Source organism: Ictidomys tridecemlineatus, chromosome 8 (genome assembly GCF_052094955.1).
Source record: "Ictidomys tridecemlineatus isolate mIctTri1 chromosome 8, mIctTri1.hap1, whole genome shotgun sequence".
In the NCBI taxonomy this organism is placed as follows: Eukaryota; Metazoa; Chordata; class Mammalia; order Rodentia; family Sciuridae; genus Ictidomys; species Ictidomys tridecemlineatus.
Genome location: NC_135484.1, coordinates 19,034,353 through 19,059,589, shown reverse-complemented (window position 1 = coordinate 19,059,589; position 25,237 = coordinate 19,034,353). Strand labels below are relative to the sequence as shown.

Below are 25,237 nucleotides of genomic sequence, written 5' to 3'. Positions count from 1 at the left end.
AATTGATGTATAGCTTAGTGACATAAAATCACACTGACCTAAGCCAGATGATCCAGTGCTGCCTCACTTGTATATCTGATGGTTAATTCATTGTTAACTGAGAATCTGGTGGGCATGACTTGGCCTTGGGTGTCTGAGAAGCTGGTAGACCTTTACATTTCTAGGTTACAAGACCAAAAAAAGACAAGCTCCAATTCACTTTCACATTTCAAACCTCTGCTTGGGTCATGTTTACTAATGTCTCAGTAGGGAAATCACATGACTAAATACATATTTCAAAGAATAAATAGACTCTGCCCTTATTGAGAGCAATTGATAAGTCATATGGGAAAGAGCATTGTTACAGAAATAGAAATTTTTTGAAGTCTTTTTGCAATATTCTTTAAAGATATATTGTTTATATTATTCTCACATGAAAAATATAATCCCCCTCATTTTAGACCCTCCCAAATTTTCATATAATGAGTTACTGAATCTACTTTTACTCTGATTTGTTTTTCTTCCTGATGATTATTAATTTCCTGTCATATCATACATCGCCTGTTTGTTTTCGAGCTCCTTCCAGAGGTTTTAAATTCTGTGTGACAGACAGTCTTCATTGCTGGCTGCTTTATCTCCAATCTTCAGAATATCACCCAGCACATAGTATTCATAGATATTTGTTGTATTAAGTAAGTAAGTAATAATTATGTTAGTTGTTTGAGCAAGTCATTTCACTCTTTGAACTTGAGGGTGTGCCCACTACCCCACTTTCTAATGCAGTCCTGGACAAAATGAGATCCTAAGTTTAAAATCCAATGATTGCTTGTGAAACTTCTATCCTTTCCTAGCACAAGTTTCATGTACATCAATAGTTTCTTGGAGTAGAAGAACATTAGAGTGATGTTTTCAATAAAGTAAAATAATCATCTAAAGCAATAAAAGACAATATCCTAAAGTGGGAATTTCCTCTAAGCAGCATGGATTGAATTAAAAAACTAGTGATCAAGGAGACTATTTGCACAAAGAACATAAGCACACATCCTTAGTAATTAATGGGATATCCTGGCATTAGTAATTCCATTTTGATTCTGGGACTCAGAACCGAAACTTATAAACTGTCAAGGAAAAGAACCTTAAGATACTCTGTTCCCATAAACCACCTCCCCGCTACACACAAGGTTCCTATATACAAAATTCTGTTATTACCCAGCCACCTGCACTCAAGGTCAATTCCAACTTGCTGCACTCAAGGCCATTTCCATCTTGCTCTTGTTTGTTTTCTGAGCATGAGACTCTGTCTCCAGAGATTTCTTTCAGCATTCTGTCCTAAAAGTAATCATTTTCTGACTTAACTGAGTTGTTTCCTATGTTCTTGTAAAATTAAAATATTTTTATGGAATGAGTGAAGATTTTTAGAGAATTTGTCTTATGATGATCACCCCTCCAATTCCCATTTTATCTCAGACCTATTGCTTGAACTCCAGATTCAATTATCTAACTCAATATCCCTCTATAAAAGGAAGGTAGCAATTCAGTGCTCGAGTTCCTAACCTCTAGCAAACCACATTCAAATCTCAACTTCTTATTTTCTGCCCAAACCTTAGGTTCTCAAAATCTCTTTCATTTCAGGAAAAGGCAGTTCCAGTCATTCAGTTGCTCAGGCCCAAACCCTCGGTGTCGTTTTGATTCCTCTTTTATTTTGTATACCGTGTTCAATCTATCAGAGATATCCTAGTGGCTACAAAATACACCAATAATCACACTGAGTCTTATTCTCCTATAATTTATCCCAGTGTCAGAAACATTGCATTTCTCTAAATTAACTTAAGCATTTTAATGGGATTTCCCTTGCTCCTAACCTCCTCACTCCTCAACACCCACCCACATCTATTTTCAATAAAGCATCTGGAGAGAGCGTTTTAAAGCCTAAATCACATCACATCACATCTTTGCCCCAAATTCTCTTAACTGCTTCCATCTGACTCAGAATAAATACCACATCCATAATAGAAGTCTGTAGGACCTGTCATCCTGCTGCCTCTCTAAATTCACCTTTTACTGCTTTTCTCTGCTGTTTGTTCTACTCACAGAGGCATAAAAAACATCATGTACCCTCCTATCTAAAAAGTTTCACTTCCTGCTGACAGTTTAGAGAATGCTCTTACCCCCCATAGGTCCAGGTGGCTTACTCTCTATGTACTTCAAGTCTACCTTTAAATGTCACATTATCAGAGTGGTCACTCCTGTGCCCTTAATGTAAAAAACAAAAAACAACAACAAAACAACAAAAAAACTTCCTTCCTCCTTTCCATCTTTCCTATTTCGTTTATATCCCTTTCCCCCATGGAATACTATAACAACATAATTTATTTATGAAGTATTTATTATCTGTCTCTGTGCATTAGAATATAAGTTCATGAGGACTGAGCTTTCTGTCTATTTTGTACCCTCCCTATATCTCTTCATCCCTTGGAACTGGACCTTAAACATAGCAGATGTCCAATAAATACATGTTAATTTAAAGAAGGGATGGGTCTGTTTATTAGGCCTATCTTTATTATCCCTCTTTCAACCTTAAACGTTAGTTCTGTGTTTTTTAATTGACTCTTTGATAAAGTAAATTTAATTTAAAAGAAGTACTTTTCAAGCAATGTGCATTTTAAAATCATAGGATTTTTAAGAACTTGGTTATAAAGCAGAAAATATACACAAACGTAATCAGTGAAAAATATCCCTCTGAATGACCAATGCAAACTTGGAGTTCAGAGGATGACAAGTTACTGTCCATCTTCTTAGCCCTCAGTGGGGAAAGGGTGGACAGAACCAAAGATAATTTGTTACCTTTTCACTGCTTTCCTGGGCCTCTGCCACAGCTCACTTCCTGCTGTTTCAGTTCTGCAAGCAGCCCACAGTGCACAGGTCTTCATGATACCTTCCCGTGGTTCAGATGGCCCATTGCAATGCCCCACCCAAGACCTTCCCACCACAGTGCAGTAATCCTGGAAGGATTGGTATCAGTACTTTAGGTCTAACAAGAACTGGACCTTCATTTACTCCACCTAAAATGTTCCAAGTGAGAGAAACTAGAATTTGCAGAAGTGATATGATTTAACCAGAACCACTCACAGTTGGAACCAAAGTCCAAGCCTTCAGTTCCTCATTCCTGTTAATCTCCTCTATACTGTAGCCTGCTGTTCACATTAGGTAAATATAGAAAATAGCTTAAAAGTTCAACAAGAGAGCAATAGGTAAGTACATTCATGTGCTGGCTTGCTACACAGTTATTAAAATTCATGATGTAGAAAACCATTAAACTACATGGGTAAATATTACCAGCAAAGTTAAGAAGAAAGAGTCAAATAGTGTAATCTTGATTTTATAAAATAATTTTGTATATTTTGTGAAATGATATCAGTGTCTATTTCTGGAAGTTGGAATTAGAAAATTTCTACGTATCTTTACGTAGAAAACAATTTTATGATAAAATATTTTAAACTTTTTTTCTGCTCCACACTCCTAATTAACTTTCTTTTTTAAAAAAACCATATCATATTAATGAATGTTAAATTTTATTTTATAGTCTTTGTAAGATATGAGATATAAATGCATAGAAAACTGAATAAGATTCATCAATGTAAAGGACTATAAGCAACTAAGTCAAAAGAGAGACTCACTTCCAACTAAATTAACAAGGTACATAAAGTGAGGGTTCTTTGGGGAGAATAACATAGCTGATTATAATCATGAAATTCTTATGTTTTCTTTTTAATTCTGATGAATTTTTATCCTTCCCAAAGTTTTTAGAATTTTTTATAAGCCTTACAAATCATCATAGCACAATATTTTATTAGTTTCTTTTTTTGCCACTTTAGTTTTTGCCAACTTATTTTAGAAACTTCACAAAGATGAAGTGACAGAGCCTCATAAGAGAATAGCTGCACTGTTTTATTTGCTCTGTTTTTGCTTAACATAGATGTCTTAATCACAAATCAGAATAATCAGAGGATGAATGAAGTTTATAAACATTTTATAGATGAGTAAAATGAGGTTCAGAGAATCTAAATAGCTTGCCTAAAACATTAGACATCTAACACATGATGAAGGTAAGTTGAAGGCTAAGTCTAAATGCCAGTACCCTAGTGCCATGCAGTCTCTGTAGACTCTTTTAAATTGATTTGGTGGCACACTTTTGCAAGAGTGGGAAAATAGGGAGGTTTTCCCTATGTCTTTATACTGCTCTTTCTCTTGTGCTAGGTTCCTCAGAGCATCATCTCTACCATCCAGAGCTTCTTCCTGCACCAAGTTACCAGGGCTGCTCAATGGTCCAGATTTGAATGGTCCCTCTCACCTGCTTCCTATCTATCTGTCTGTTGCTATGGCCTGTGTCCTCATCTCAGCAGAGACTTCTTTCCAGTTACAATGTGCTTTAGGGGCTGCCTCAGAGTTTGATTCATGGCTATCCTGTAAAATTCACGGGCATTGTTTTGTGAATATCAGTTCCAATTTCTGTTTGTCCCACAAGATTGTGAGTTCTTCAGAGGAAGGAACCAAATCTTACTTACCTTTTTAGAAATTCACAGTGCATAAAACTAAATCTAAACTAAACCTTTAGATAAGCACAACCAACTAAAAGTCAAGAAAAAAATGACATTTATATTGTTTTGTCTTCAAGTTAGCTAATCTATTTTCTGCAATATCGAATCAGCCATCAACCATTAATATCTTTTTCATTATAAACATTGTACTTTAAATTTTTAAATGTTTCTAAAATGAACTTAGCATATTCAACTTACTTCCAGCTTCTCACTCATATAGAGTTCAGTTATAATAAATGTTTTACTGTTTCATCAGCCAATTCTGTCATCCATATTCTTAAGTCATTTTTAAGTGATTGATTTTTTTTTAATGAGACATCATTTCCTGTTTGCTTTCATTTCTGGTCATTTTTATTAAATACCATTCATTGTGAACTTTCCCTTGTTGAATGCTGGACATTTTAGTACTCCTCTAAGTATTCTTAAGATTTTTTTTTCTGTGATGCTGTAATTTGAAAATAATTTGAGCACAATCAGTTAAGTGGGACTAATTCTTATTTCCATATTTCCCCATTTAAAAAAAATCTCTTTTCAGATTTTCAAAGATCATTAAAACTATGAATTAAGGTTTATTCAGTATAATGAAAATTTCCATGTCAGGAAAATTATATGAAAGGGTTTTATATCTACTCTGATTCAAATCCTCTACAACAAATGCAGAGAGTGCACCTTAGTATAAACAACTGAATCTAAACTGTGATTTACAAAACTATTTTCAATAATATTTAGTAAACATTGTTAAATTCTTTAAAGGAGGCAATGTAAAAGGGAGCTGAGGAGTCAAGTTGTATTCTAGCTCCACTCCCTGGGTGCTTTGGACTTCAGGCAAGTTGCTTTGCTTAGAAGCCTGCTAAGCATATAACAGGTAGTCAATGACTCTGAGCTCTAATTATCAGGGACTTAAGTTCTTCACATTGAATCTGAATTTGTGAAGCCAGATTTAAAGATAGATAGTTAGTGTAGTTAGGTAAATCTGGTCTAATATATGGAGTAAGATAAATAAAACGGAGACCATTATTGAGAATGGAGTCCAGGAAAGCAGAGCAGCACTTGGAGAAATTGAAATGTTAATGTCCCCAAAGCAAAGAGCCAATCCGAAGGAACTGTTAATGAAATGGCCCCCAGCAAACAGGGCATGCTAATCAAAAGCTGCCCCAGGCCCTTCCTGCCCAGAATACTCCTTCAGCCACCTGTCTCCCACCTTTTGGTCCTTCCCACCTGCTTTCTATCACTGCAAGATAAAGGGTTTGGACAGGAGTGTGGAAAAGCTGAAAGAAGACCTTAGCTATACAAAAGGGAAGACCTCCCCCTTCCAAGGATTCCACCTTTTGGGTCCCCTTCTTCTTTCAGGGAGAAGTCCTTTCTGCTGTCCTTTAATAAAGCTTCTACTTTCCACTCTCCACTTGCCTGGGCCTGCTTCTCTGGTGTTATACTTCAGCATTGGGGAAGCAAGGACTCCTCACGGGTAAACAGCGGGAACATTTGCTTTGAGTAAGGTTGCACCCCAGTAAAAGAGAAGAGCCTGGGCATAAGTAATGATAAAAAATGAAGCCGAATATTATAGAAATATAGAAATACGAACAAATAAAGCTCTATAGAAAATAAAAGGAAAGGATATCAATTTCTAAAGAAATGAGAAAATTGAACTTGAAATGACAATCAACCTCCAATTTATTCAGAGCATGTGGAATTTAACACTTGCTCATTTGATTGGTTAAAGTCCAAGCCACTATACAATCCTAATTGTGCAGAAGTGGCTTAACAGCACCATCTTTATAATTCCCTAAGGCCATGGAATTAAACCTCGGAAGCTTCCTGGAACTATGGCTTTGAGAAGTAAAAATACTGCTCTTCAGCCATTCTCCAATTCCCTAACTCAGTTCCAGCCATCCAGGACTCCCAGTGGCTGGGGGTGAAGAGGTTAATGAAGCTCACTTCCCCATTTAGACAGACCCCCCCACCCCCACCCCAAGCAGAGAGACTCCTGCTTCTTTTGTTTCTGCTAATATGGGGAAGTACTTCTAACCACTTCCCTGTGGAGCAGAGGCTGCTGCTGCCCTAAGTCAAATATCTCTTCTCCCCAAATTAAGTATAGATTGGGGAAAGGTGCTATGCCTAGTAGCTCTAAAGCTCTTGTTTCTTAGTCTTTGAATGTTGATCCCTGTATCGAGGTTCAGGGCAAACAACTGAAAGGTAAGAACCTGAACAGTTAGTTAGCCTGTAGTATTGGGGAGTCCAGGCCATGAACAGTTAGCCTGTAGTATTGGGGAGTCCAGGCCATGACATGATTTGTCTTGCTATATCATTCACCACCTGCTCCACATCTTCTCTGCATTATGGTTTCCAAGGCTCATTTCCTCTCTGGACTGAAGTTTCTTTATCTATGATATAGTATTATGATGAGTCAATCATATTTGAGGTATGATTCTTCCTTTTTCACAAATGAAGAAAATGGAAGTTGAACAACTTACCCATGATTACTCAGCTAACAAGAATCAGTATTGAAATCTAGGTCTGTCTCTAGAGGAGTCAGAACCTCTTCCTAAACCTGACATGTCACAGGCTCTCAGTAAATCACAGCTATTGTTATTACTCCAAAGTGACATTGGTTGTGATTATAAAAATTGTTTTTTTTTTTAAAAAGGGCAGCTACATTTTTGCACTGACACATATAAATATCATCTTAAGGTCTGTAGCTAGATTTTCACAAAGGAATATATTTCCTTCTTATAATCATAGCTTGACCAGTGTTTTAATTGCAGAAAGAAGAGAAATTCCACATATGCATATCATAGGCACTGTATACTTGTCAAGTTCTCTCATTCCATTCTGATGACAATCCCCTTACGTTAATCCTATTTTAACAGATATTAAGAAAGCAGATTCTAAGTGGAAGAATGATGTTTGACTTAAAAGTCGGCACTTAACTATTTTAATGCCTGTGGCCCAAACTCCATCAATAATCATCTTTTGGCAAGACACTTTGCTTCTCTTGCCGTGACGTGCTTTCCTACAAATGTGGGTGGTATGTAGTTCTTTTGATTTCTACGGCTTTTCTTCTCTACAGGTTTTGGTATCTTCCAGCCATTAACAGTGGCTTCAGGGATAGCCATTTCTCAAGATGAATCTCACCTGTCTTTAGTTGTGCTATTTTGAACCAGGAGTCTTTTCATATGCTTATGACTATGCATTTGATAATTCTAATAAGATTTGGTGTAAAATTACATTTCCTCATTGTTTAGTGAGAAACTATCATTCAGGATAATTCTCTGGAAATTCCAGTCCTGGGATAAGCAGGGAGGCTCTGAAGATGATTTCATTGCCTTCAGATATAGTATATATAGAGATTTTTAGGCCACGCCTGCAGTCAGAACATTAATACTTTTGACTAAATTCATTTAATTTGCATATAGGAATACAATGAAGTTACTGACTGTCATCTCTGTAACCCTCAATAGTAATAATTTTAGAATAATTCGACAAGGCATAGACTATGCTGGGTGGAGGGGGATGGGCATTCATTTGTCAGAGAAATCAAAAGATTTGCTTTGCCAAGGCTCACTTCCTCTCTGCTTCTCCTCTACACAACTAGGACTCTGGGAAATACCTTCTTCCCAAGAGCAGAAAGTATTTATTTTATGTAAAGATTTCTAGGTTTGTGGGAGAGACAGCCTAGAGTTCTTAGGGTTGTGCATGAAGTCTCTCTGAAGTGAAGCTATGTTGGGACAGAACAACATTTTGTTTTGTTTTAATGAATATGAAAGTTATTCCAAACTAAATATAGGCCCCGCTACTTAGTATTTACTTGGGTGGCTTCATTTATTCATGTTATCTGTCTTCTCCTTGAAGTCATCTGAGCTGTCATCTGTAAGAGAGTGATCTCTATTTTTCTGTGCTTTTATGGTGTGCCTAATGTTTCACATGCTTCTTGTTTATCCTCAAAACAGAACTGAGAATTAGGTATTAGCACCTCCTGCTTATAAATGGGTAAACTGAGGCCCAAAGGGAAGAACTAGCCAAGACAAGATAACTAATAAATACCTTCATAGATTAACTAATAACTAAGCACCAGTCTCAATAGTCTTAGTTTACTTGGATCTGTGTGGTCAGGCTCCATAGACTTTTCTAGAAAGTCTATCAAGTACCCTTTGGATTTATTCTTTTATATGAATAGCTAAGACACCTGCATGATTATTTTACATATCTTACATCATCTAACCATAAGTGACTAAGGGTGACCTGACTTGTCATTCCTGTAGGGAACATACCCCCTACACCCACCAGATTCATTTTTTTGAATCTCAGTAGTTTTTAAGTCATGGGAAAACTCGGTGTGTCCTTAATATCTCCTTGAGAATTATTCAAAGAACTTCTTATGTTAGCCAAGAGAAGACCTGGGGGTGGGGGGGGGGACTCAAATAATATCCACTGAATACTAATATTCAAAGGGCTGCACCTCCAGGAGAGGCCACCTGTGTCTTAAGTTCAGAAGAGCAAAGCCAGGCAGAGTCCGCCCAACAGAACCCCAGCTAGTTAATCAAAGCTGCCATCGATCCAACTAATTCCTCGCCTGGCACCTCAGTTACTCCCCATACACCAGCTCTCGGTTTCCACCTGGTTGTGGCGACCTGAACTCTGGGACTGGTGACAGGCTTGCAGCCGGCTTGCAGCCGTCCAGGCAGGACCCGCCCCGCGCTCAGGACGCAGCGCTGTCTCCTGGCAACCGCCGACGCGGTGCCCTGGGTGCTCAGCCGCTCTGCGCGCTCAGAGTCCGGCCATGACCTCCAAACCAGGCAAAAAGAAAGAGGTGAATCGGATCAACTCCGCGCACGGATCGGAAAAGTCTAAAGAGTAAGGGACTCTGCCTGCCCATCCGCCCCCCGACCTCCCCAGTAGCCACTGGCTCTGGGACTGCCTCCCTGAGCGAACCCTGGCAGGAGGTTAGCTGGGCCCCTTGCAGCTTCTCTATCTGCCCTGGAAACCTGGGGCTCCCTTGAGCCACCGCCTATCCCAGAGGCCCCGGTTTTCTTGCTTTGGAAGTTCACTGTGTCTGACTCCCACCCTGAGATCCCCCACCTCCTTCCTCTGCACGGAGCCCCCACTCAAGCAGTTCAAAAGTTGTAGCTTCCTTACAGAAGGGGCCGAAGACTTCCAGTAGAGGCAACGTCTACCTGGACCCAATAATGAGAGAAAGTTTTCATCTTAATGGTGATCCCCTACTTTGTATCAGATGGAATCAGATATAAAGTGACTTCAGAAAATTAAAATAGTTTAGGTGTACAGTTCTAGTTACTAACGTTCACTCTGAGGAGACCACAGCTCGTGGGATCTTTATAATGCTCCTTTCTGCGTGTTGGTATTAGGTGTTGTTGATCTTTTTCCCTTGGCGATATCTGGTCATCAATAGCATAACTATTTAATAGTTCTGAATTAAAAACTAGTAATTAATATTAAACAATATCCTATGGCTTAAATGTATATAAGTTCTAGTACATTCCAGCTTTGAGAGAATGCCAAAGACCTGACCCTACTTCATTGGGATCATCATGTTCTTCATGCAATGCCTACAGTGGGTGGGTACTAAATTGTTTTCTTACACCCTTGATGTTTGGGCATCTCCTTCCTTGCCTAAAGAATCCCATATTGGACTTTTGTTCACCGATCTCTAGTTGAAACTCTTTCACTTTGAGAACTCTTTTTCTGGACTTATTCCAAAATCTGTAATTCTCTAGTCCCAGGCAGATTTCCATCTATCTGGAAGATGATACATTCATGTTATTACCTTAAATTTCAAATACTGTGTTATATATGTAAGTGATTTCAACATGATTGTTTTATTTCTGTGTACCAGGACAAATTGGGCCATTTCAATCTTGTTTAATGGCTTCCATTCTTATAGGTTCAAGGCCTACAAAGTCCTAGAGGATTAGGTCTCTATTTCTTCTCTAATCTAAACTTTGTTCACTTAACTTCAGATTAAGTAGCATCTTCTATACTTCTGGAAACACCTCAGGCTTGTTCTTACCCCAGGGACTTTGCACTTGCAGTTTCCGCTGATGGAAAGCTCTTTCCTCCAGATCTCCATATGATTTCTCCTTCACTCCCTTCATGTGTTTGCCTACCTGTCATCTTCTCCTGTCATCCTCTTGGAACACCTGATTTAAAATTACAAACCTCACTTTCCTGCCCAAACCAAAATCAAAACCAAAACACTCCTTATCTTCCTTCACTGCTTTATTTTTCTCCATTGGGCTTTTTTGTTTGTTTGTTTTTCCTTCTTGAACATATTTCATCTTTTAAAAATTATGTCTTTAAATTTGTCTTCCTAACAGAATGTAGTTTTCATGAAGACTTTTTTTTCCTTTTTATACACTGTCAGTTCTTAATGACTAGAATAGTTCTTGGGTCATACAAATATTTATTAAACGAGTGAATAAATGCATGCATGATAGTGTTTGACTAAGAAATTGTAACAGTATTGCAAAAGAACTTTGAATACACCAAAGAAAAAAAAATAGCTTACTCAATGATGATTATGCAATGATGATTAATACACACTGAAGGCTCACAACTCGTTAGGAGCTAGGGAAAATCTTTGACTTCCGGTTCATATTGATTTTGAGTTTATATTCTGAAAGAGAGGAAATTGTTAACTCCCATGAAGAAACTGATAAAACCAGATGCTACAGAATGCATGACCTGGCCCTGCCCTGTGAGGGTGGAGCGCACAGTAGAGACAGAGTCCTTGCTGGTAGGTCACTGACTAGTTCCTTGCCAGGACTTCCGTTTTCTTTTTGTCATGATAATGTGTTTCTCACATGTTTCTCTCTTCCAGGAAGTAGCTGAATTGAATTTTAACAATATGCTTTCATTTATGAAAATAGAAGAAAAAAGGGCTGTTATTAAAAATTTAACAAGCTTAGGCTTTGCTACAAACTACTAAGTGTTAAATACCAAATCAGATTTTGCAGTAGCCTTAAATGATAGGATGTAGAGTTCATTGTAAATCAGGTCTATCCTCTGAGGTTTATTGAAGAAGTAATCAGAGATACCAGGCAAAATCATAGACAGAAGACAAACAAAGTGCTACCTGCCATAAGGTATAGGGGTCAAAGTCTAGCAAAGCTCCACTATGACTGTCATTTGAGATACACTGGGGAAATTTGGAGGAAATTTTTTTGTTGCCTTAACCACACCTTGTAGTTACACATCCAATAAAAGCAACCCACTCATCCTGGATGCAGAAATAAGAAAAAAGGTTTTCAGAGCCTTGGAAAAAGGCATCCCATGACACTCTATTCTCTCGAGCTGCCATCTGTTGCTTTTCTTTTTTGCCCTAACACGATGTGTCAGTCTTGATCAAGGGCCATGTCTGACTTTTACCTACTAAGGTGACTAGCACGTAACAAGCTCTTCTGTTTATTAAGTGAGCTGATAGGTTAGCTACCTACCTTGGTTTTCATTCTTTTGGAATTCCAATTCTCCTTTCCTTTCCTATTTGCTCAGCTATTGACACAGTTCAAAAACCAAGAGGTCACTAGGAATACAGTAGAATGAACTATGACTTTAATTCATAAGTAAATATGACCATGAATCAGCAATGAAAATCATGCCAGTTACTGAGTTGCCAGTTCTTACATTAGATTCAGTCATTGTTATTACTTTTTAATCTCTAGTCCTCTTTAACCTCCAGTATGAAATCTCTCTTCCAGGATTGACCCCGGCACTAGTGATTTTTGTGGTCTCGGGCACATCATTTTATATTCTGACATTTGTTTTCTGTCTTTAAAGAGCAGTATCTAATTAAAATGGCTTTCACCACACACTTCTTGTTCTTTTCTTCTGTTTTATTTTTCCTACTATTCTAAACTTTTATGAGTCTATAGATTTTTAAAACACTATTCTGAGTCCATAATAAAGGCATTTTGTTACAGTAAAAGGTTTAACATCTTGACTTAATTGGTTTTTCCAAGTTGTAACTTTTTCATATAACAGATTTTAACATAATTTGTACCACCCTTTCACAGGGTGTTTCTCTTGTTCTCTCTACTCTTCTTAGTTTGACCTGTTTTAACAGAATACTGTAGACTGGGCAGCTTATACAACCAACACGAGGAGGCCAGTTGGAAAGGCTGGAAATCCAAGATCAGGGCATGGCATGGTCAGGTTCTAGTGAGGACCTTCTTGTGGGTTCACATGTTGCTGTCTTTTTTTGTACCTTCACAGGGTAGAGAAGGAGGGAGAGCTCATTCTTACCTCTTTTTATAAGGACATTAACCCCATCTTGAGAGCCTCACATGACCTAATTACCTCCCAAACGCCCCATGTCCTAATACTACTCCTTTGTGACTTCAGGTTTCAACATATGCATTTGCGAGATCCTAGACACTCAGTCTGCAATGATATCTAATAATAATTCACAATTATAAACACATTAAATTAATTGATTTGTTTTGTTTTTTGGGGTACCAGGGATTAAATTCAGGGTCACTCAGCCACTGAGCCACATCCCCAGCCCTATTTTGTATTTTATTTAGAGACAGGGTCTTTCTGGGTTGCTTAGTGCCTCCCCATTGCTAAGGATGTCTTTAAATTCATAATCTTCCCGTTTCAGCCTCCTGAGCCCCTGGGATTATAGGTGTGCCACCACTGTGCCCAGCCAAATGCATTGATTTGACATTTAATTGATTTGATAACTAGTAGGCATGGCAAAGATTCTTTAACCAGTTAGATGCCTCTAGAAGAATTTGGAGTGATATCAAGACAAAAATTTTATTTTCTCGAAATACTGAATAGAAGCCTTTGTATATCACGGATATTATATCAGAGGCAAAAGAAAGCATATGATTTAAGTATTAAAAGTTAGTAGACGTCCAATAAAATGTGGGGAAAATGGTATTAGAAGTATTAATACAGACCTTCCTACACTAAAATATCTGGCACATTAATGGGCAGTTTGAGATTGAAACACAATATGGCATTTATAGGTCCCAAATTTTGTTCTACTTCTAATAGTACATTCAAACAAAGATGGAAAAACAAATAATCTGTTCTACCAATGAGAGCCATGTAGACTTTTAGATTAGTAATGATGATGAACTATCTTAAAACCCCTTTCCAAAACAGAATTGAAATGCATTTTTTAGTCTTCAAGTGAATCTCTTTGTAAACATAACACACATCTAAATATTGTAGAATTTTTGGAAAAGACTAACATCTGTTTCTATGAAATTTGAAGACAGGACTATTGCAAAAGCTGAATTATGATAATAATATTAAATCAACATGAAATAAATATCTTACTGCATATTCAGTGAGTTCTTAACGTGAGGTTCAAGAGAGCAGGTTCAGTGAAATAAGCGGCGTGGTTGGTAAGTGAGATGATCCTCTGCCTGCAGAGATCAAAAAAAGAACCTTCCAAAGAAAGCAAGTCAGAGTAAGGAGGTGCCCTGTAAAGCTCCAGGTTCACTCCTTAGAGTCCACATGGAAAGGCAGAGGTAGGAGAAGGGACCCTGGAGGAAGGAAACCAGGTGCATACTGAGCTTTGTGATTTCCCCAGTTGACCTTTGTGGATCTTAACAACTCAAGTCAATTAACAAATTTAAGAGGTTAATTTCACTGATAGAAATTTCTCCAGAGGGAACTCCATGTACATTTCCCAAGCATTTAAAGAGCATATCTCCTTCTCAAGTCACCAGTAAGTCCTGAAGAGTAAGGGATTGTGAAACATGGTAGCTTTAATCAAAGGGTCTGTAAACTGGACTGGGGTAAGATTCATGCAGAAGTAAGTAGGAAATATATGGTGACATCACGATTTTTGGTATGGTGAAGGGGAGGGGCATGTTAGAAATCATAGGTGTCAGCTTGGGGTGAGGTAAAAGAAATCTTGAGACTTCCCGTGTGAGGCTGTGTGAGCCAGAAGAGAGGAATCTGCTTCCCTCTGGAGCTACTCCTCCAAACCTTTAACAGCCACTGGGCAGTGAGATGGTGCTCCTTGGCTGGGTGGAGGATTATGAACTGACTCAGCGCTGACACATCAAAGATCTAAAGTGAGTGTAGGAGAGGGACAGATTAAAGAACTTGAACTCTGTGTAGTGGGGAGGCAAATGACTTTAAATAACCAAATAATGATTTATGAGGTATAATTCCACATACATGGATCTGGTGCTGGATTAAAATCATCGTAGCCACAAAAGGCAGTGGTCTGAGAGAATGGGGCATGTTCAATTCTGGGCACTCCTGATACATTGAGAAACACAGTGAAAGAGGGTTGGGTTTGCTGGCATGGGAGCTAATTGTGGTTGAAGACTGCAGAAGCCAAGGTTCCAGCCTACAGTGGCAGTATAATGCGGCGGTGATGTCATCATGTCTGAAAAGAAAAGGAAAACAATGTGTGTCCATAAGATTCAAGGACAGATTTCTGAACACCTTACCTAAGTCATTTGTGTTCTCCTGGGGGCTGACACAGTGTGTATTTAATAAGTGCATGTGTGATTTGACAGAGGTGAACTGGAACCCTGGCATGGTAGCCAAGCCATAAATTCCTCTGAACTGGAGGGTGAGACCATGAGAAGCCAGAGGGAAGAGGTCCTGTCCTAGGCATCCCATCCCCGGGAAACACTTGGTGCAGATCAGGGCTTTAGATACATGTCACTAGCAAATTCTTAATAAAACCTTCAGCCAAAAAGCCCTCATCTTAACGGTGCCTGCTTTAGATCTCCCATTGAAATAATCTTCACCTGAACATTTATGTAGTAATTCATTCAAAGTTAACATTGTCTGTGAACCATCTGTGAAAATAAAGCCTTTTTAAAAAAAAAAATTTAGTTGCTCATATTTGAGTTTCTTAGCTTTGAGGCAGAAGCAGATTTAAGTTTGCTCTGGGGAATTATTGAACAGGTAGAAAGGTTAGTTTGAAAGATTTAAATTTATAGACTCATAGAATGAGTTACTCATTGTTAACTAAAAACAATCAAATTTATGCTTTGATACTCATAGCATCGTTGCTAATGCTTCTGGATGAGCAGGCCAGTGCTCCATTAAAAGGGAATATTTAAAAACAATTAATTGACTTTCATGTTACTTTGACATTTCTAGGCCACAGATTATTTAAATCAAGGAATCAACTTAAATAACATATAATAAACTTATTTTGCCACTAAATGTGAGATAAAATGACTAAAAATTATATCCAGGACAGATTAAAAACATATGTTTGACAAATTTGTGTAACATGAAAGATTGGATGAAATATTGCCAGTCTTTCTCATTTTCACCCAATGGTTCTTTCCTTGAATTTTATTGTGAACCTTCCTTTCCAAGGTAGGTGCAAGCTAATGAATTCCATTTTATATGGCTGTAGCCCCATTTATTTATATTACTGAATGAACTGAATTAATACATGGTATATTTTTAAAGTAAATAAATACTTGCAATTTGTTTTGTTTTGGTTACTGGTGTCAAAATGAATACCATATTTCAAATATTTTATTTTTCTTCCATTCTTCTGATTAATATCAGAATTTTATATATCACTTCAGTTAAGTTCTCAAAAGACTACCAGTGGGCCCTTTCTGCCCCCAACCTCAACCCCCAGTCTCCAGTGTACGGTCCTGGCTTCCATCCACAGCCTCCTGGAGAGGGTTCAGGAGCCAGGGTCAACCCAAAGCTGCCACCAGGCTCTTCACCTTCAGTCATTCTACAGCATTTGTATTTGAGTAACACAACTCCAAGAGGACCCCTTTTAGTAGAGGGGGTATTCAAGGGCACCATCTATTGATTCCAAGAATAGAGCACATGTCAGTTTAGTCATTAATAAAATACATGTCATCAAATCCTTGTGGATGTACAAGGAAAGGGAGAGAAAGAAGGAAGGACTGTGGCTATTTTGCTTGATTTTGTCCCAGGCATGAGCCAGAAATGCAGTGAGAGTTTAACTGGATAAGGTTCAGGTCAAGGGTTAAGTCTGTGTACTGCACTAATTGGCAGCAGGATACTTCCGCCTACTACTGTGATGGAAAAGGTGGGTGAATAAATGAGACAAAGTTACATGCTTGTTGTACCTTGGGCCAAGTGCTAGGAAGAATTTAAGACTAATTTACACCACAGGAAATGATGTTATGAGAAAAAATAGTTGGATCTGTGTAAAAATAGGTCGGTTTGAGCCTGTGCATGTAGAAGCCTTTGAGTCCTACAGACCTGTTTGTTCCCTTCCTGAATTCCGACTAGAGTCATTAGGAAGGCTGTGTGGTGTATTTGCAAACCATGATAATGTTTGCTCTTCATAAATCTCGGCTTTGCTGCTGAAGGTGTCAGATCTTGGGAAATGGCAGAAGCTGAAGATCCTAGCGGCCTGCATACTTGGGGCCAGAGCAGCACAGCAGCCTATGCCAGGCTCAGACACCCGCAAGGGAACACACAGAACTGCAGCTCAATCTCCCCTTTCTGGCTCTTTTCTGCTCCTCTCTGTCCCATTAGCCCCATCTTGTTTTCTTCCTTCCACACCCCAAAGTAAGTCATTCTCGGATGGTCTGACTTAAAATCTCTTTTTACTTCCTTTTGATCATCAAAAACAACGGTTCCTGGTTTAATTCAGCTAAATTAACATCTGTGATCCTTGTCATGAAAATAAGCTCCTGTGTAAACCCACTCGGGTGTGTCCTCCTGCTCCAAATCAAACCTGACAAAACCAGAGGCCTCCTCTTCTCTCCCAAAAGGCCACACTCCTGTGTTGCTCCTATTAGAGAAGGTTATCACCAACTTCCAGTCACCCTAACTCAGAGGTCAGTCACCTCTGACCCCTTCCTCCCCTTTCCTGTTACATCCAGCTCTTTTCCTTGTTCTTCTAAATTTTATCCTTGGCTCCCATTTATTTTCTTCCCTGACTTCCTGAAGTTGAAGCCCTTAGTAACTCCAGGTAGAACCACAAAGAAAACATTCAAATCCCCTGGCCTTTAGTCAGGTTTGTTCTTATCCAGTTTATGCAAATGCTATTAGTAACCTTCTCACTATATCAAAAGGCTGGTAGGATGTTTCTGCTTTAAAAAAAATAGATTGAAGGAAGGAAAGAAAGGAGAAGAAGAGAACAGGGAGGTGGATGTAGGGTGGGGAGAGAGAGTGAGAGAGCTTCAGTTTCAGCTCCCTCCTACCCCTGCATCAGCCCAGTACTAATATACTACCATTCTTCCACCTTTCCTCCTCCACCCCCCTTCCCATCTCCTCTTCTGTGTCTGCAGTGGCCTTCACACCACCCCAATCCCATCCTATTCCAAAGGTCTTCTTTTCCTGCAGACAACATTGACTTTCCCTGTGGGAAGGAGTGCTAAGAAAGCACTTCGTTTTTAACTTTGTTTTAACACTCTTTAACTTTTGCCCTTGCATTTTGTCTATTTCCTGTATTTATTTGCACAAATTTTAAATTATTTGAGGATTGAAACAAAAATCTTTTAAATCTCTGTATTCACTCAAGCGCAATGTATTGGGGAAAAAATGGATAAATGTTGAATTTTCAAATTGAATATCTACTTAAAGAATTTTGGTGAAAAGGAAGGGAAAAAAGATTTTAAATATTTTTATTTTAAAAACACTTTCCATTTGCAGTTTGTTTCCTTACATATTTGATTTTCTGAAGAATGCCCTTAGCTGAGAATGCCCTGAGCTCAAATTAAGTCAATTGTGTAATTCTATTCATATTCAGATTCCTTCAGGCTATTTTGACACAACTTACTTAGGAAGGCATCTGACTGCACATTGCCTAAGTCTACTGCCTCCCACTAGGAATAAAATCATGTTCTTACACTGAACAGCTTGCTCTAAGAAAACAATGGCAAAATTCCAGACCTTCATTTTATTGGAATTTTAATACCCTTACAGCAAGCAGCTTCCATAAAATAATCTAATTAAAGCAGATATATGAATGTGTCTGTGTCCCCATAAAGCAGATTCAGTTGGGCTTTTATTATTATTAATAATGCTTAAAAGTCTCTAATGGCTGTATACATTTGTACCAGCCAATGTTTTCCTTAAAGACAATTTTTCAAGGAACTTTTATTGTGTTTTATAATCTTGTCATTTTGTTGCCTTTGAAAAATATGTGGTTAATGAGTGCTTTTAAGTTTCAAAAATGTTATTTTTTTTTAGTATTTTGTTAATAATAGTATTATAAAATATAAAATATATTTTAATAAACTTAATTATTATACATAAAGACAACTTTGATGTTTTTCCAATGCCAAATTATTTTTTTTTCCAAAAATAGTGTATATGAAGGAGAGAATATGGAGACAAAATATATCCTGTGTAGTATGACTTGACAATCAAGTATATGACAGAGTGCAGACTTAAATTTAACTACATATTATGAGTGTATGAACAGATAATATTGCTCTTGTGAAGTTATGTTTTGAATTTCCTTAATTCATGCTTTAAAATTCCAGGCTCCTCTTCTTTCCTTCTTCCCCCACCCCCTTACACACATAGGTTGTGACTGGGATAAAAATCAGTCATGCATGTGGGCCTATTTTTCAACTCTCATATCTATTCCTTTGATCTGTTTGTCTTAATGCCACCATCTTACCATCCCAATTAATGCAATTAATGTAGCTTTACTAATGAGAGTACAAACAAATATTATTTAGTCTTTCAATATGTTTCTTTTTTTTTTCAAAGTTGTTTTGCCTATTCAGGATTATTTGTGCTTCCATATGATATTTAGAATCAGCTTGTCAAACTCTTTAAGTAAAAACCTGCTAGGATTTTGATTTAGATTATCTTGAAACTCCATCAATTTGGGGTGCACTAATGTCTTACCAATATTGATTCTATATATTTATGTATGTATATATCTATAGATATTCATTAATTTAGGTGTCGTTCAATATCTCTCCCCAAAGTTGATATATAATTTTATCTTAATTTTGCTTCATAATTTTAGTTTTTTAGCTCATCTGTTGTAGATAATTTAAACTCATACACATAATTCTCTGCCATTGATAATCTTTCAAGATGATCAACTCTACTAATTGCTGAAATGCAGTTGGTGTACTCTCATAAAAAGGACAGTGTGGCTCTTAAAATATTGAAATAATTTCTTATCAGTTGACAAACTCTCTGAAGAATGCTTCTTTCCTCTGAACTCTGATCCGTCCCTAGGACTTCTAGAACCGAACCACAGTGTGCCTGCTATAGTTAACTTGTGATGACCTGTGGCAGTTTGCTCCAATACAAAAGCAGTCTCTTCTGATTAATGGATGCATTTGCCATGAGCATTTTTTTCCTAAGTTTTATATTAGCCTGTCCTCCTAAGTCTCAACATTGGAAATTTGGACCATTTTCTGTCACCTTGGAAGTGCTACCCCTGGTGCCACACACATTGTGCAGATGGCTGCCCCCTCTTCACTTTTCTCTATTTCCTCATAGAATTACAGGAAATGGCACCTTGCTTGTTATACCATAATCTACAGGGGCAGCTGTGCCTGTCTTGGTTCAAGTCTAGGAGCTTACGAACCCTCTAGCTACCTGCTCCTTCATGAAGCCTTTTTAATCTTCCAACATTTATAGGGTAACTATAGCTTCTTTTCCAGGATAGATTTGTAGAACTTTCAAGCTTGGTTTGCTACTGTCCAAATCCATTTCCTAGTATTTACCTGTGGATTATGATATTTTAGTTCCAAATTCAACAAGTTCTTTCTGTGATTAGTCCACCCATATTTTCCAATGATTCTCAGTCATAATCATTTGCTTCCTTTGTGCTTAGCTTCTTTCCTCTGGAAACAGACTCACTCACACTTAAAGTTTATCCTCTGGAATCCAGCATTTTGCCTGGCTATCCAAATTTTTTCCTCCCTCCAAACATGGGCTTATTTTAGAATATCCTACATTGGCCATTTGGAATATACAGATTTTATATTATAAACATTCCTTGCTGATTTTAATAAGGAGGTTTTTTAAAGTAATATTTCCACCATATTATTGTATTTATCTTTGAAATCTTTTATCCAACTTGTAATTCTTTTAAATTTATTTTTTAGTTATAGGTGGACACAATATCTTCATTTTATTTTCATGTGGTGTTGAGGATCGAAACCAGTGCCTCATGCATGGTAGGCCAGCGCTCTACCTCTGAGCCACAACCCCAGCCCCCAACTTGTAATTTTAATGAATTGAATCATTTACAACGAATTGACTGTACTGCTAAATGAATAAAGTAGCTGTGGATAGCTGATTTTCAGGGCTACATGTTTAGATTTTCTAAAGTTTTGCAATTTATTTTCCAATATTATATTCTTTGATTGCTTTATTATGAAAAATTAGCTCATTCTCAGAATTGATGAGACCAGGAATGACATGCTCTGAATACTTAGAGGCTCCCAATTATGCCAGAGCACTAGGGCCACTCTGCCAGCAGACTTCAAAGGCATACATACTGTGCCTGTGCCAAGTTTCAAAAGTGTCACGGTCATTTGAAGCCTACAGTTCATTTGACATTGGGCTGTATTCACACAGAGTTTGTGTTGTGTGCATAACACTACAGGTGATCTATTGGACTGATTTGACACCTCTAATCAGATCTTTTAAGTATTTTTCTGTGGAAACACCTTTGATGTGTTCCGAGAAAAGCATGCCAGTTAGTGAAAAAGGGAGCCAGAACATTTACTGACACTTAACAGAATGAAAAGAGAAGCAAAATACAATTTTGGTGGAGCCATTACTTCTTTAAAAATTAGATGGTCCTTTCAAATAATAGGTTTTAAGATTTTGAGCTTCCTGAAAGAGGTTATTTTATCATTTTTTTTTAGGGATACTAAATCACCAATTTCTTTTCATCTGTAGGTGTATCCCAATCCTCAATAAAATGAAGATTTTATAATGTCTTGAGTTTTCTGTTAATACTATGAAGAACTTACAGTTTTCCTTGTCAGTTATTCTATTCATCTTTACCTCACATATTCTTAGGACTTCTCCTTAACAATGTATATATTCTCAGACTTTCTTTTCCAGTAAGATAGTGATTGAGTTTTTTCTTTAGAAAATAATGATACCTAGAGGTGCTTTTATTTTAATAAGAATCTTTAGGATCCAGAAATGAGGAGGGAGTTGAAGACCAAGGAATCTCTCCTGAGCCATTCCTTTATAATATTTTATTTTTACACACGTGGGACACAGTCCTGAGCCCAAATGAGGAAAGGGAGTGCTCCAACCTCAGAGGAAGGCATGGCTTTCAGAGTTTAAATCCCTTTAGAGGACAGTAAACTCCAAAGAAAGAGAAAGTCATGCGTGAGAAATGAACACTTCGACTGGGACTTGCTGGATTGATAGCCGCTTTGTTAGTATTTCTGTAGTCCTGGTGGCCTTAGTCACTGGAATTTCCAAAAGAAGAAAACTCAATATTATATTGAAAGATCATACTCTCAACACAGATGACCTCAGCAGAAGCGTAGAGGAGGAGAGGAAAATTCTAAGAAGGACAAACATGTAAAAAATACACAAAAGAAGCTGAAGTCACAACAAACAAGAAAATCAAGAGTTAGAAAATTGAAGATGATAGGGGTTGGGATTGTGGCTCAGCGGTAGAAGGCTTGCCTAGCATGGGTGGGACCTGGATTCAAGCCTCAGCACCAAATAAAAATAAAGGCATTATATTGTATGTCCATCTACACCTAAAAAATAAATGTTAAAAAAAAGAATTTTAAAAACTGATCTTTAAAAAAAAATTTAAGATGATAGAAAAATAATCTGTTATATAACAAGCATACATATAGATACATATATAGATACACATATATATGTATGTATAAGTGTGTGTGTGTGTATATATGTATATATATATATATATATATATATATATATATATATATGATTTAAGATGATATTGAAATCCCAAGAGCTACACTCTGCATTAGTCAGTGCTATTAATACTAGCTATAATATCGAACACCTGCCACACCTCAGCAATTTAATGCAACAAGGGTATTTATCAGTCATAACAGATTCTGAAGGAGGATGTACAGTGGTGGTTTGCATTTGCTGAATAGGGTTTGCTGAATAGGCTTCCTGGCTCCCTTGATCTGCGGTGTAACCATTTTCCAAAGTGTCTTCATAGCATACAGCCAGCATCAAGCAGGGAGAGAGCGACAGAATGTCTGAGAAGCCTGAAGGAGGGATACAGCACATCTCCCCACATCGTATTTGCCAACTTATCATTGCACACATTATCAGCCAAACTGCCAAAGAAACAGAAATAGGAGGAGTGAGCATCTGGGCAGTCTCTACCTACATACCCCAATTTAAAGCAACTCTAATTAGAAACTTTAAAAGTAAAGGGACAAAAGACATTCCTTCTTTTACTTCATATAAATAGAGACAGATTTCCTGCTTTGTTCAGACACTGTTCTACTTGCTAAAGATACGGGAAATTGACAAAAACTCCAAAGTTCCCTACCACTGTGGAATGCCCAAATCCTGCCCGAGGAGACACACATTAAGCTCATGAATAATGGATTCGGGAGAGAGCTGTCAGGTGCCATAAAAATGAAGCACTAGGAATAGACGAGAGGAGAGCATTGCTGTAACATCCAGGAAAATCCTCCCCTCAGCCCTCGCCTTCTGGGAGGGAGGATTCAAGTGTCTTGTTGGTAAATTCAACATCTATTTGTGTTTTCGGGACACCACCTTTTGCTATGCTTTACCTTTCTCACCAGGTCAGTTTTCTGTTGCTGCTCTAATAAAATACAACAAGCTCAGTGGCTTAAAAATCACACAGATTTATTGTCTCCAAATTCCAAAGGTTAGAAATCCCAAGTGAGCTAGGCTCAAGGTGTCAGAAGGGCTGCCTTCCTTCCTGGACGCTCAAGAAGAGAGTTCCTTTCTTATCTTTTCCAGCTTCTAGAACACTCTGGCATGCCTTGAACTGTGGCCACCTTTGTTCACCCCCACAGCCAGGAATTTTGCTTTGGACCATTCTTCGGGAGTCGCTTTCCCCACTGACTTCTTCTGTCTCCTTATTCCACATTTTAGGACCTTTGGGGTGACATTGGGCCCATCCAGATACTCCAGAATAACCTTCTCATCTCAAGATACTTAACTTAGTCACACCTACAAACACTCCCCTTTGCCATGGAGGGTCAAGAATCTTTGGTGTCCCTGTCCTGGGGGTAGGGATCATAGTTCACTGACTGCTTTTCCCCTCAGTTTTCTTAGTTGTTCCCCCTTATGTTTCTGATATTTAAATGCAGAGTTTCAAGGCAGATACACAGCTATGGAAACTGCTAACATATTGAACTATTTTTCTATTAACTAATAAGTAGCCTTAACACTAACCTTTCCAGTAACTCTAAGCCCCAGACATTTCCACCTCCTGTCCTGGGGCTTGAGCACCCCAAGGTCTTTACATCCCTACTCCTTGCCTTCTCTGCAGTCATCACCTGGTCTAGGCCACCATGAGCTCTCACATGTTGTCTCAAAACCTTCTGAGAAGTCTCCCTTTTCTCAAGAAAAATGCTCAAAATTTAATCCTACCATGTTGTCCTCTTACTCAACCCCGCTTTGGCCACCTGTCTTGCTCTTCCCTGTTCCAAATAACATGTACCATCTTCATGTTTCCTGTTGTTCTCTGGAGTCAGGTCCCTTCACTTCCCCTTCCAGTCACCTTCCAGCCATACTGGTCTCCAAATTATTCTTAATAAAATCCAGCATACTCTTTGCTTCTGGAAGATTCCTCTGTGATATTTATACTTGCTATTTCCTGCACCTAGAACATTCTTCCTATGGATAGCCACTTGACTTGATCCATCACTTACTTTAAGTATTTACTTAATTCTTACCTTATTATAGATCCTTTCCTTTACTGTTTCAAAGAGCACTTATCATAGTTTTTAATTTTAATTTTCTGTTTTATATTTCCCCTGAGCATTTTTCACTGTTAAAACAATATTTACCTCAATTTATGCTATTTATTTTGTATCTACAACTCACTAGAATGTGAACTTTTTTTATGTTGATGGATCATTATTTTATTCATTTCTTTATATGTGGTGCAGAGAATTGAACTCAGCACCTTGCGCATGCTAGGCAAGAGCTCTACCACTGAGCCACAACCAGCCCCTAGAATTTGAACATTTTAAGGGCAATATCTTTGTTATTCTTTTTCAACTGCTTATTCCAGGATCTGAAGCAGCATTCTAGCCTCATGAACAGTTTAAAAACTTGAGAAATTAAGTAAGATTCCTACTTTTGATTTTAAATTAACAATAATGAATGATCAATAAAGGATAATCAATAATAAATAATAAAAGATAATCACCTTGTTAAATAGCCTTGTTTATGAAAATGAATGTTTTTAAAATCAAAGCTCCCAAATTTCCAAATATGGAGGCTCAGTTAAACAAAATATGGTATATTATAGAATATACACTAGAATATGCAGTCATTAAATTACTACTTTGATATCCATGTATAGACATGGTTAAACATATAATAATATACTGATAACATATATTATAAAGGAAAATTCAGAATGATTTTAATTTTGAATAAATATGTGTATCTTCCATGTTGGTCTGAAAGGATAGGTAGTAGCCATTAATGGTGGTGTTGGAGGGAGGGGGGATATGTTTTTATTTGCCTGATTTGCATTTTGTAGACTTCTTTTAAAATAATAATCA

The 25,237-nt window shown here is 37.7% G+C and overlaps 1 protein-coding gene across 1 annotated transcript in view; it reads left to right on the top strand.

Moving 5' to 3' along the window:
* Positions 1 to 9,313: 9,313 nt before the first annotated feature.
* Adgb (androglobin) overlaps positions 9,314 to 25,237 on the top strand; it is a 172,141-nt gene continuing 156,217 nt past the window's right edge. The window contains exon 1 of the mRNA XM_078018948.1: positions 9,314 to 9,428. Within this exon, the coding sequence (XP_077875074.1) occupies positions 9,355 to 9,428 (74 nt within the window). The 5' untranslated portion in view covers positions 9,314 to 9,354. The remainder of the gene's footprint in view (positions 9,429 to 25,237) is intronic.